Source organism: Pituophis catenifer, unplaced genomic scaffold (assembly GCF_029215685.1).
Source record: "Pituophis catenifer annectens isolate HBS135680 unplaced genomic scaffold, rPitCat1.0.hap2 SCAF_7, whole genome shotgun sequence".
Taxonomy (NCBI): domain Eukaryota; kingdom Metazoa; phylum Chordata; class Lepidosauria; order Squamata; family Colubridae; genus Pituophis; species Pituophis catenifer.
In genome coordinates, this window is record NW_027256887.1 from 5,237,228 (window position 1) to 5,250,245 (window position 13,018).

At 45.1% G+C, this 13,018-nt stretch overlaps 1 protein-coding gene across 1 annotated transcript; it reads left to right on the forward strand.

Moving 5' to 3' along the window:
* The first annotated feature begins 1,926 nt into the window (after positions 1-1,926).
* Positions 1,927-10,330, forward strand: SYPL1 (synaptophysin like 1). Its single transcript, XM_070947340.1, has 5 exons — positions 1,927-1,995; positions 6,263-6,381; positions 7,459-7,663; positions 8,857-9,045; positions 10,089-10,330. The coding sequence occupies exons 1-5, from the start codon at positions 1,927-1,929 to the stop codon at positions 10,215-10,217; spliced, it is 711 nt and encodes a 236-aa protein (XP_070803441.1). The 3' UTR covers positions 10,218-10,330.
* The last annotated feature ends 2,688 nt before the right edge of the window (positions 10,331-13,018 follow it).

Genomic DNA, 13,018 nt, shown 5'->3' on the forward strand with positions numbered 1-13,018 from the left:
GTACTTACCTTCTTTCTCCCACACAACTATCTAAACCCGTGATGGCGAACCTGTGACACACGTGACAGAGGTGGCAGGTGGAGCCATCTCTGCTGGCATGCGAGCCGTTGCCTTAGGTCAGCTCCATAGCGCATGTGCGGGTGCCTCTTGCTGGCCAGCTGATTTTCCCTCCCCTCCCAGATGCCAGGTAAGTACAGGGCTCGCCCTGGGAGGGCGAAAAACAGGCCACCCGGAAGTCCGAAAACGGGCCATTTCCACCCTCCTGGAAGCTCCAGGAAAGCTTCCGGAGCCTGGAGAAGGCGAAAAACGGGCCTACCAGAAGTACCGGAAGTCCAGAAACGGGACGTTTCCGGCCTTCAGGGAGGCCTCCTAGGCCCAAAACGGGGTGCAGGGGGTTGTGTGCACATGTAAGGGGGGAGAGGCAGCGGGGGGGGGTCATGCACGCATTCGCGGGGGGCACTGGGCGGGGGAGGGACATTGCATTGTGGGTGTGGGCTTTTGGCACCCAAAGAAAAAAAGGTTAGCCATCACTGATCTAAACTGCTGTCCCTGCCTGCTCTGAAATGCAGTCTCTCCCCTCTGGGAATCCAGACTACATTCCACCACAGCGGTAGTTCTTAAAGACTATAAACCACCATCACATAATTTTGACATAAAAAGAAAATTAGAGGGAAAACCCCCCAATAATAATTAGAGTAATAGAGTCAGTTTGGTATAGAGCAGGGGTGTCCAGCCTTGGTTACTTTAAGACTTGTGTCACCAGATACCGGAGTCATATTATCATATGTGGTGGACATGTGTAGAAGCAAAAAAATATTGGGCAAGAATTCGTATGTGGTTGGAGAAGATGATGCAGTAGCATATCAATCTAAAACCTGAGATATTCCTGTTGGGGATTCTACCAGAAACTTATAGTAAAGAAAATGTATATTTGATTATTCATGTAATAACTGCAGCCAGAATTGTATTTTCACAAAATTGGAAGGGTGAAGAGATTCCCTACAGATGAAAATATGATTAAGAAAATATTAGAATGTGCAGAAATGAATAGATTAACACTTGCAATTAAAGGTATTTTCACATAAAATTTATCTCTAACCTTCTCCCGTATCAGTAACAATGCATTTCTTATATAATGTCTATGAAAGTATGTATGTATCTTACTTCTACCATGCCATCAAAAGGCATGCCATCCCAGTTGTAAATCATGCCCTTCCAGTGTTAACAACCTTGTATTTCTTAATTCAATCCATTCTTTCAACCATGTCAATGCTGCTGCTTGATAATATAATTCCCAATTTGGTAAACCAAATTCCCCTTATAATTTTGTGTCTTGTTGCAACATTCTTAAACTTATTCTTACTTTTTTCCTTTGCCATATAAATTTCCTCATAATAATAATAATTATTATTATCCTAATAATTATCCTTATTAAGATATTGAAAGTAAGTCTTTTCAGAGTTTGTTGGCAGCTGCAGCATACTGCTGGCTCATACTTAAACCTACATAATTAGCCGAGATTGAAGATGGCTAGTTTTTCGACACTGATTCTTCTTCACCTTTAATGGTTGCACAGAGGATTAAAGCAGGAGCAACTGCTTTGGGTGGGGTGGTGGACTAGATGACCTCCAAGATCCCTTCCAACTCTGTCCCACTGACCTCCTTCCAGGCCATTGTGAGATAACAGTTGGGGGAAGGAGGAGAGTGCGTCCTATTGGCTGAGGGATGTGGGCGGAGCCCAAGGCGGCAGGTTCTATAGGATCAAAGAGGTCCACCTTCTGCTCCAAGGAACAGAGAGACCTTGGAGACAAGGCTGAGTTGGAAGTTCCATCTTCTTGAATCCCTCCATCTCTTCCGTGCTCCTGGTTGGGTCTCTAATCCCTCTTCTTCTTCCTCCTCCTCCTCCTCCTCCTCCTCTTGCAGAACATGAGTGATTTTCACCTGGACTTGAGTCCTCTCAAAGAGCCTCTAGGTTTCATCAAACTTCTTGAGTGGGTGAGTCGGTTTGAGAAGGAGGTTCATGCATGGCTTCCCTTGAGGAGGTCTTCTGCAACTCTCTATGCGTGTATGTGAATATGCACCCCAAAGCTGCGTGTTTGCAAGATGTCCTGAACCTCAAAAGCGAGCAATTGTAATTTTAAGATCTTGCAGACTTTCCTCCTTTGGGTAAATTCAAGGAAATCGGATTAATTCAGTTTTAATGGGGAGTAAAATGGTGGTAGAAATAAATGGAGATTCTCTCTCTCTCTCTTGCAAAGCTTTAGTAGAATAGGATACCAAATGTTTTCTAGGCCAAAAAGGCTGTTGAGGCCTGTTTTTTTTTTTTTCTTTCTCTGCTCCAGAAATGCTATAGATAGTAGTTTCTCCTCTGTTGCAACAGCTTTCTTTTGCTAGGCCCTGGTGCAACTAATTTTTTTTTTCCTTTTCTGTCTGGTCTATAAAATCTCCTTTAACATATTTATTCTCTTCCAAGTGGGGTTCTCTTTGTAATCAGATTACAGGGTTGGAAGGGACCTGGTAGATCATCTAGTCCAACCCAAACAGGAGATCCTACACCATTTCTGACCAATGGCAGCCCACCACAGATTACAGATCTGTGTGAATAGGCATGACTCTTGGTTTAAAATGTTAAATGGTAGGAAAAATTCCCCCTATATTTATTTATATATTAAATTTCTCTTGCTGTTGAGCTACTCCCGGCAGTTTACAACAACGGAGAAAGGAAGACAAGTATAAACATAACAGTCGCAAAAGAAATAGAACAATAGAAATGAACAACGAAAAAGAATTGAGAATAAAACGATAGGATAATAAAAGACGAAAGAGCAGGGAGCAAAGGAGGGGAGAAGTAGGTTTACTGTCAACCTAGTGGCTACCTCCACTGTGGAACCCCTCCTAATCTAACCCTTAAACCCTTGTGTAGGAGTTTCTTGGTATTTGTAAAAGCTTAAAGCTTAGAACATGGTTTCAACATACGTTGTGTTAAAGTTGCGGCATCACACTGCCCGACCTTTTCCTATTTTATGGCTGGCAAATATTTCTGACAAAAAAGCCAGGTTACTCGTGTAGTATGTACATGCTGAGCTCTTATTTGACTGCCCTATAAGCTGGGATCCTGCATCACGATAGGCTGTGGTGTGTCGCAGGCCCTGATAAACCATAAATAATAGTCTGTATAGGCCACAGCTTGGTACCTGCATCAGGTTGAGTCAGAGCCTCACAGAATCACAATCTAGCATAGTCTGTTGTATAAATTTAAAGGTAAAGGGTAAAGGTTCCCCTCGCACATATGTGCTAGTCGTTCCTGACTCTAGGGGGCGGTGCTCATCTCTGTTTCAAAGCCAAAGAGCCAGCGCTGTCCGAAGACGTCTCTGTGGTCATGTGGCCGGCATGACTCAACGCCAAAGGCGCACAGAACGCTGTTACCTTCCCACCAAAGGTGGTCCCTATTTTTCTACTTGCATTTTTTACGTGCTTTCGAACTGCTAGTTGGAAGAAGCTGGGACAAGTAACGGGAGCTCACCCCGTTACGCGGCACTTGGGATGCAAACCGCTGAACTGCCAATCTTTCTGATCGACAAGCTCAGCGTCTTAGCCACTGAACCACCGCGTCTCCTATATCTATCTATATCTATCTAGCTATCCACACAGACACATATACTCCACACAGCTTTTTTTAACCAATATTGTGCCTGGTTGTATTCATAACATATAAGAGAAGAGCAGGCAGAGTTAAGTGTGTCATCAGCTTAGAGTCATTATGTTGCCACAAATGGTTCTAAGCCCAACCTCCTTGAATTCCATTGACCCATCTCTGGTGCCAATTTAGTACTGAATTTTCGTTGACTAGATTCTTGTGTATAGGCCTGTACAATGCAACCCTTTTGAACTGCAACTTAACATATCCTTGCACTTGACAAGCAAAATCAACAACAATTCTTTCCGCTAAAGCCCAGAGCCAGTCTAATGTGGTAGTTTGGGTGTTGGGCTAGAAATCAGGTACCCATAAATTCTAGTCCTTTTGATCGACAAGCTCAGTGTCTTAGCCACTGAGCCACCGCATCCCTGTTGTATAAATTTAGCACAGACCAAATGTTATTGTAATTTTCATTCTAGGCAAATGGCTAATGTGCGAAGTCATTTGATATGAAAACGGAGTCCAATCATCTGCAAAATCCAGGTTAATAATTAAAACTCCAGCAAAATATTTGACGTCTTGCAAAAAATGAACTTCGACACTATTCTTGTTCCTGATTTTTACACCCTAAAGGGCATTTTTAACCAACTGGGGCTCAGTTTACATCACATTTTAATCCATTAACACTCATTAGCTTCAGTCATTTTGCATAACTGTGTTTTAACCATGGTTTATTGGGCAAAGTACAACTGGCTGGCTTGGTACCACCACCTGAACCATAGACCGTGGTGTCTAGGTTTACATAAGATGTTAAATCAAAGCCCAGCAAAAGGAATTATTGTGTAATAAATTGTGGAAATCTAGTCCCTATAACAGGTAGTCCTCGACGTACGACCACAATTGAGCCCCAAATTTATGTTGCTAAGTGAGACATTTGTTAAGTGAGTTTTAACCCATTTTATGACTTTTCTTGCCACGGTTGTTAAGTGAATCACTTCAGTTGTTCAATTAGTAACATGGCTGTTAAATGAATCTGGCTTCCCCATTGTCTTGTCAGAAGGTCGCAAAAGGGGATCTTGTGACCCTGGGACACTGCAACCGTCATAAATATGAGTCAGTTGCCAAGCATCCAAATGTAAATCACGTCACCAACGGTCGTAAGTGTGAAAAACGGTCACAAATCACTTTTTTCAGTGCTGTTGTAACTTTGAACAGTCAGTAAACAAACATAACACTTTGAGGGCTACCTCAATTCTAGGGCTACCTGTAATATCTTACCTCATAGTCTTCGGCTGGTTTTTTTTTAACTTTAGAGTTAAAGATTTCTTGTTCATGCACCCCAATTCGTGCTTGTTGGGCCCGAGAATTTCTTGCTTGAGGCTTTTTTTTTTTTTTTAACCCCACCTGACTTTTATTTATTTATTTATTTATTTATTTATTTATTTATTTATTTATTTATTTATTTTATTAGATTTTTATACCGCCCCCTCTCCCGAAGGACTCGGGGCGGTGCACAGCCAAAATTAAAAACATACAATATAAACAATTAAAATACGTTTAAAACAGAATTAAATCTAAAATGGCTCCCCAATTTAAAATGCCTTACCCATACCCCTATAAAAGACGAATTTAAAATTTAAAAATTTAAAATTTCCACATTTAAAAAGGGGGAAGATTTAGGCCAGGCCAGCTTGATAAAATAGAAAAGTCTTAAGCGCGCGGCGGAAGGTGCACAGATCCGGGATCCTACGTATCTCCGGGGGGAGCTCGTTCCAAATTGTAGGTGCCCCCACAGAGAAGGCTCTCCCCCTAGGGGCCGACAGCCGACATTGTTTGGCCGACGGCACCCGGAGGAGCCCCTCTCTATGGGAGCGTACTGGCCGGTGGGAGGCTATTGGTGGTAGCAGGCGGTCCCGTAAATAACCAGGTCCTAAGCCATGGAGCGCTTTAAAGGTGATAACCAGAACCTTGAAGCGCACTCGGAAGACCACCGGGAACCAGTGCAGCTCGCGCAGGAGAGGTGTCACATGGGAACTCCATGTCGCTCCCATCACCACCCGCGCGGCCGCACTCTGCGCCAGTTGGAGCCTCCGAGTGCACCTCAAGGGGAGCCCCATGTAGAGAGCGTTGCAGTAATCCAGACGAGAAGTAAAGAGGGCATGAGTGACTGTGTGTAGGGAGTCCCGATCTAGATAGGGACGCAACTGGCGGATCAGGCGAACCTGATGAAAAATCCTCCCGGACACGGCCGTCACATGCTCTTCTAACGACAGCCGTGAATCCAGGAGGACACCCAAGTTGCGAGCCCTATCCGTGGGGGCCAATGATTCGCCCCCAATAGTCAGCGATGGCATTAGCTGACTATATCGGGACGTCGGAAACCACAGCCACTCGGTCTTGGATGGGTTGAGCCTGAGCCTGTTCCTCCCCATCCAGATCCGTACGGCCTCCAGGCACCGGAACATCACTTCAAGGGCATTAATTTCATTTCTTGAGCCTTTGAATTAAAAAAAAGGAAGCCGTGATTTTGATAAGCAGGTCATTCTTCTCGTCTCTTTTTCTTCTTGCCTTTGCGAATTAAATGCTAGAATCAAAATGTGTGTTTTGTTTTGTTTTTTTCAACAGCTCTTTGCGGTGTTTGCGTTCGCTTCTTGTGGAGGATACAAAGGTGTCACCACACTTCTGGTTTCCTGTCACGGCGTGGTGAATAAAACAATAACAGCCTCTTTTAGTTATCCTTTCAGGTGAGTTCCTGGAAAATTTCTCATGAGTGGATCCCCTCAGGATATAGATTGCTAATAGGTTTTTCCATTGTGGCTTGTCCTAAAACAGTGGTTTTTTTAGCCTTCTCTACCACAGACATTTCTGAGAATCTGATTTTATTTTATTTTTTGTATCTATATATCTCTCTGTCTGTCTCTGTCTGTCTGTCTGTCTGTCTATGTATCTGTCTATCTATCTACATCTATCTATGTATCTATCTATTTCTGTCTGTCTGTCTATCTATCTATCTATCTACATCTATCTACATCTATCTATCTATCTATCTATCTATTTCTGTCTATCTATGTATCTATCTACATCTATCTATCTACATCTATCTATCTATCTATCTATCTATCTATCTATCTATCTATCTATCTATCTATCTATTTCTGTCTATCTACATCTATCTACATCTATCTATCTATATCTATCTATCTATCTATCTATCTATCTATCTCTATCTACCTATCTATGTATCTATCTACATCTCTATCTATCTATCTATCTATCTACATCTATCTATGTATGTACCTTATCTATATCTTTGCTCGTCAGAAGGTCGCAAAAGGGGAATCACATGATTCCGGGTCACTGCAAACGTCATAAATATGGAGCCTGGGGAGGGCGGAAAACGGGCTTACTGGGCCCACCATGCCATTGCATGCCAAAAGCGGGGGGAGCTGTGCGAGCATGTGCGGGTGGGTGGGGCGCATTGAATTATGGGTGTGGGCACGCACGCAACACACACACACACTCCCCCCCGCTTTTGGCAAGCGACGGCAAAAAGGCTAGCCATCACTGCTATATATCGTTGTATTAAAATGAATCTGATGGTCAACAATAATTGTGCAACATTAGCACTTTTTAAGTAGTATCTATATTATTTGTCTTCACTTTGGTTTTTATGGCAAGTGAAATGCCAGGAGAGTCACACCGTATTGAATATATTTATAGGTAAATAATAAATATATATATTTTTTTTATAAAAAAAGTTTTTAGACGAGTAGACAATATGGATAATCCTCGGACGCTCTCTCCCACTTCTGTTTGTGCAGGTTGAACACAGTTGTTTTCACTCCGCCGGATCCCACCCGCTGCAACGGCACTTGGACAGATGTCTACCTTGTGGGCAACTTCTCCACCTCGGCCCAGTTCTTTGTCACATTTGGAGTCCTCATCTTCTTCTACTGCATGACGGCCCTGGTGTTTTACCTTGGCTATATGCACGTCTACCGGAATGGTAGCAATTTCCCAATGATCGTAAGTCGTTAAGGTTCGGGTTGGATGATAAAACAAGAGATTAACAGATTAACAGAGTTGGAAGGGACCTTGTAGGTCGGGGATGGCGAACGTATGGCACGCGGAGCCATATCGATGGGTACGCGAGCCAGCTGATTTTCGGGCCTTCTGGGCCCACTGGAAGTCAGCAAACAGGCCGTTTCCGGCCTCCGGGGGGGGGTTTGGGAAGGCCGTTTTCACCCTCCCCAGGCTCCTAGAAAGGCTCTGGAGCCTGGGGAGGGCGAAAAAAACGGGCCCACCAGGCCATCGCATGCCAAAAACGAGGGGGGGGTCGCACACACATGCGCAGGGGCAGGGCACATAGAATTATGGGTGTGGGCACACACACACGCGCCCCTTCCGCACTCCCCCCACTTTTGGCACACGATGGCAAAAAGGTTAGCCATCACCTGCGTACTTTTCGCCGTGCCCTAAAGACCTTCCTGTTTCAGCAAGCCGGACTGGCCTAATATGAATTTTAAATGGGTGTATGTGTGTTTTAATTGAGGGCCAAATTATATATATTTGTTTTAATTGGTTTTAAATTTTATAAATTCATGTGTTTTAATGTGGCTGTACACCGCCCTGAGTCCCCCGGGAGAAGGGCGGTATAGAAATCCGATAAACTCTAAACTCTAACTCTAGGTCATCTAGTCCAACCCCCTGCCCAAGCAGGAGATCCTACACCAGGGATGGCTAACCTTTTTGCTGTCATGTGCCAAAAGTGGGGGGAGCGCGGGAAGGTCGCCCACATGCATGACCACACCCATAATTCAATGTGCCCTGCACATGCACGCACACCCTCCCCCCCCCCGCTTTTAATATGTGATAGCCCGGTAGGCCCATTTTTCACCCTCCCCAGGCTCCAAAGGCTTTCTACGAGCCTGGAGAGGGCAAAAACAGCCTTCCCCACCTCACCGGAGGCCGGACACAGCCTATTTCCCAACTTCTGGTGGGACCGGAAGGCCCAAAAATCAGCTGTCCGGCGCACGCATGCATGCTGGAGCTGAGCTACGGCAATGTTCGTGTGCCCACTAATATGGCTCCGTGTGCCACTTGTGGCACCCGTGCCATAGGTTCACCATCACGGGTATATGTCATAGTCGTAGCCAGTTCTTTCAGTTCGATAATCTGAAGCTTTGACACTGATTTAACTTCACACTGTTGGCTTCCAGGATTACGTTTTCACTCTCTGCGCTGTCTTTCTGTGGCTAGTCAGTACGGCTGCCTGGGCAAAAGCTTTAGTGGATATCAAAATATCGACCGGTCACCGCATTATGGAAGAAATACCGGCATGCAAAATTGATGGATCCTCCTGTGTGTTTGCTTCCGTTACCAGCATGGGAAGTCTGAATGTGTCTGTGGTACGTATAGCATGTCACGTATGGTTTAACGGGGGGTTGTCAGTGGTGGGATTCAATTTTTTTTACTACCGGTTCTGTGGTGGGCGTGGCTTGGTGGGCATGGCAGGGGAAGGATACTGTCGTGGCTAAGGCCCACGTAGTGATTACCAAACACAATTCAGTCCTGAACAAGCCTATTTTATTAAAACAGCTGAGAATTAATTCATTCTCAGCTTTAGTCCAAAACAAAATTCTTCATAACCAGTCCTTCGGCCTTATCGCCAACCTTTGATGTCTTTGGCAATCTGCCAAAGGCTTTTCTTGGCAAAAACCCCACAAAGTTCAAGAGACGCTGACAAGAAGCACTGGAATCAACGTTGCTTTTCGACAAAGAACCCAATAGCTCGTTGCTGCTCTTTTAAGCCTTATGGGAGGGGCCAATCATCTTCTGGCCTTACTCCTGAGTCGTCCTTTTTGCTTCAGCTGCTCTTGCCTTCTGGCAGCTCTTCTCATACGTGCACTAGGAACAGGCTCCTCCTGTTCCTCTGCCTCTCTGCTGTCCGCCTCTGGAGGCTCCGGAGTCTGCGCATCGCTCCCAGATGGCCCTGGCCCCATCTCTGCCTCCAACACAGAGCCCTCATCTGGGCCTTCGTCAGACTCCAGGACTGGCTCATTGTCCTCCCCAGTCTCCTCACTGTCCGACTCCGCTGCCAGTTCCGCAGGCTGCTGGCGGACCACAACAGATACTGCAAAATCTCCATTCCCTCCCCCACTCCAGGGGAAGGTTACTGCAAAATCCCCATTTCCTCCCAATCAGCTGGGACTCGGGAAGCAGAGACTAGATGGGGGCAGGGCCCGTCAGAGGTGGTATTTACCGGTTCTCCGAACTACTCAAAATTTCCGCTACTGGTTCTCCAGAACTGGTCAGAACCTGCTGAAACCCACCTCTGGACACAACCCTGATGTGGCCCTCAATGAAATCAAGTTTGTCCCCTTAAAAATTGTGTAACGTATGCATTGATTCAGTTGTAACAGCAAACTAACCAAGACTTCTGTTCTTGCAGATTTTTGGCTTGGTGAATATGATTCTGTGGGGTGGAAATGCTTGGTTCGTATACAAGGAGACTAGTCTGCACCAATCGAACAGTAATTCTTCAAAGTCAGGATTCTACCCAGCAACATCGGGAATCTGAACAGTTATAGATTTATGCTCAAACGGCTGCGTTTCATTTTGTTGACAAGTTTGAATACACTGTATTTCAAAATATTTCACTATTCGCTTTCACAAATATACAATTTGGCGGGAGAAGGGGGAAACGCTGCCTGGTGTAGGTAGGAAATGAGTGTTTTGAAAGAATTTATTTACCTTAAATGAATACTTGAGTCAAATGCTTGGACAGTGTTGTCATCTTAAGAAAATAATTTTTGGGGCACAATACATTTCCGTTGTAATGATAAACGGCACTTGACAATTCTTTGCCTGCATCAATCATACTTGTGTTATACTGTACTTAACGTTTTGTCCTAAAGAGAGACTTAAAATAATTGTTGTGCATTCTATTGAGGGTTAGGATTTGGCAAATCCACTGTCTGTTTAAACAGTTGCCTGATTTAAAAAGTTTCCTCCGTACCAAAAAGGTATTTGTGTGTGTGTGTATTTGTGATTTCAGTGTAATTGTTCAACTGCTACTATATATATAAAAAAAGAGATTGGCTACAGCTTGAATTCTCTGTGATTAATAACTTTATCTTTTATCTTTTATTGGATTTGTATACCGCCCTACTCCCGAAGGACTCAGGGCGGTAAACAGCCACAGAATAAAACACATAAATACAAAATTTAAAAACAGAATAAAACCGAATTAAACAATTTGGCCGAGACAAATTAAAAACACCCAATAATTTTAAAAACAAATTTAAAATTTACATTTTAAAGGGGAAAGATTTAGGTCAGGCTGGCTTGATGGAATAAAAAAGTCTTGAGAGCGCGACAGAAGGTGCGCAGATCCGGGATCCTCCGAATCTCCGGAGGGAGCTCATTCCGGATAGTAGGTGCCCCCACAGAGAAGGCTCTCCCCCTGGGGGCCGCCAGTTGACATTGTTTGGCCGACGGCACCCAGAGGAGCCCCTCTCTATGAGAGCGTACCGGCCGGTGGGAGGCTATTGGTGGTAGCAGGCGGTCTCGTAAATAACTGAGGTAAATCTAACCGTTTGAGTTGATCATCAAACGATCCCCGGTGATCTATTTTAAATTGGAAAAGTTCTTTCTGATCTTGAGAGAATGCAAGTTATACCGAGGGAAGGATTCCAGTCTTAAGAAAGCTATCAGTTACTTCTAAGTTTGACTGTTTAAAATGTGGATGCTTAATAACTTCGAGCATTGTCTCTGACATGTACTCCTGTACATTAGATTTGGTTCAGCCTAATAAATTGACATTTCTAGAAATTGGGCCTGTTGTCCTGAAAATATTGCACAGTATAGCACAGGGCAGTGGTGGGTTGCTCCCGGTTCAGACCGGTTCGGAAGAACTGGTAGCAAAACCGGCGGTAGGCTCCACCCACCGCTCCGGATGTTGTCATCAGTGATCTGCGCAGAAGCAAGGCGTGCGCGCGAGTGCGATCCCGTTGTGAACCGGTGGTAAAGATAAGTAGAACCCACCCCTGTCACAGGGGTGTCAAACTCGATTTAATTGAGGGATGCATCATGGTTATGTTTGATCTCAGGGGGCCTGGGGTGGGCGTGGCCAGCTTGACGTCACTCGTTTTTGGCCACAATTGCCTCCTGCAGCCCTCTGCCAGTAAAAACGGAACCCGTGGGGGGCACGCATGAGATCTGTTTTCGCTGGGCTACAAGAGGCCGTCACGGCCAAAAATGGAGCCCGGGAGGGCCGCACACAGCCCTCCCGGGCTCCCTTTTCGCTGACAGAGGCACCGCGGGCCGGGCTGTCACTGTTTACAGGGCGGCCCCGCGGGCCAGATCTCAGCACCCTGTGAGCCGCATTTGGCCCACAGGCCTTGAGTTTGACACCCCTGGTGCAGCAGATACTAGCAAAACCTAAAGCAGTTTTGTTTTTGCTCTAGAGCAGGGGTTTCAAACTCAAGGCCTACAGGCCGGATTCGGCCTACAGGTTGCTTAGATCTGGCCCACAGGGCTGATCTGGAAATAGCAGCCCGCGGTGCCTCTGCTAAAAAAATGGGGCGCAGGGGTGCCACACCTCCATTGGGGCTCCAGTTGGCACAGAGCTGTATCGTAAGGCAATTTTGGAAGGTCAAAAGGGTGGGAATGGATCTGTCCTTGGTAGCAAATCCCAAAGGTAAAATTACACATTGTGAGGAAAAAAAGGATACTGCAAGCACAAAGAACTTTACTTCTTACTGCTATTAAAGCTTGGTGTAATACCTCCTTAAATGCTAATTATCCCACACACATAGCTATTTATTCTGGGACTTGTCAGTGCCGTATAAGAGGGAGTCACGACCCTCGGCTGGCGGGGTATGTGTGTGTCAAAAAAGCCAAGATGGCATCCAGAATAACAGGATTTCAGTTCTGCCACCTTTTAAGGGAAGACATCTTATTAAAGTCAACACAGGCTGCTGAACAGTTTTTATTCATGTCTTTGACATCCAAAGGCCCTTTCCATGTTGCGTAGGGTACCTTAAACCTAAAATGTCTGCTTAGACCTTAGTCCAGGGGTGAAATCCAACAGGTTCTGACAGGTTCTGGAGACAACAGGACAATTTTCATAGAAGAGCAGGCGGAGCTGGGAGTTGGAATTAAATGTGTCATCAGCTTAGAGTCCTTATGTTGCCGCAAATGATCCAAGCCCAATCCCTCTTGAATTCCGTTGCTTCAGAGTAACTAACACTGAGGTGTTAAATTGTATAAAACCAGACACGTCCACTAGAAGCTAAAATTATAAGACTACGTCTGATTTACTTTAGATGTGCCATGCATGCAAATTCATTGGAGAAGGCCATCAAGAAGAAGACACAA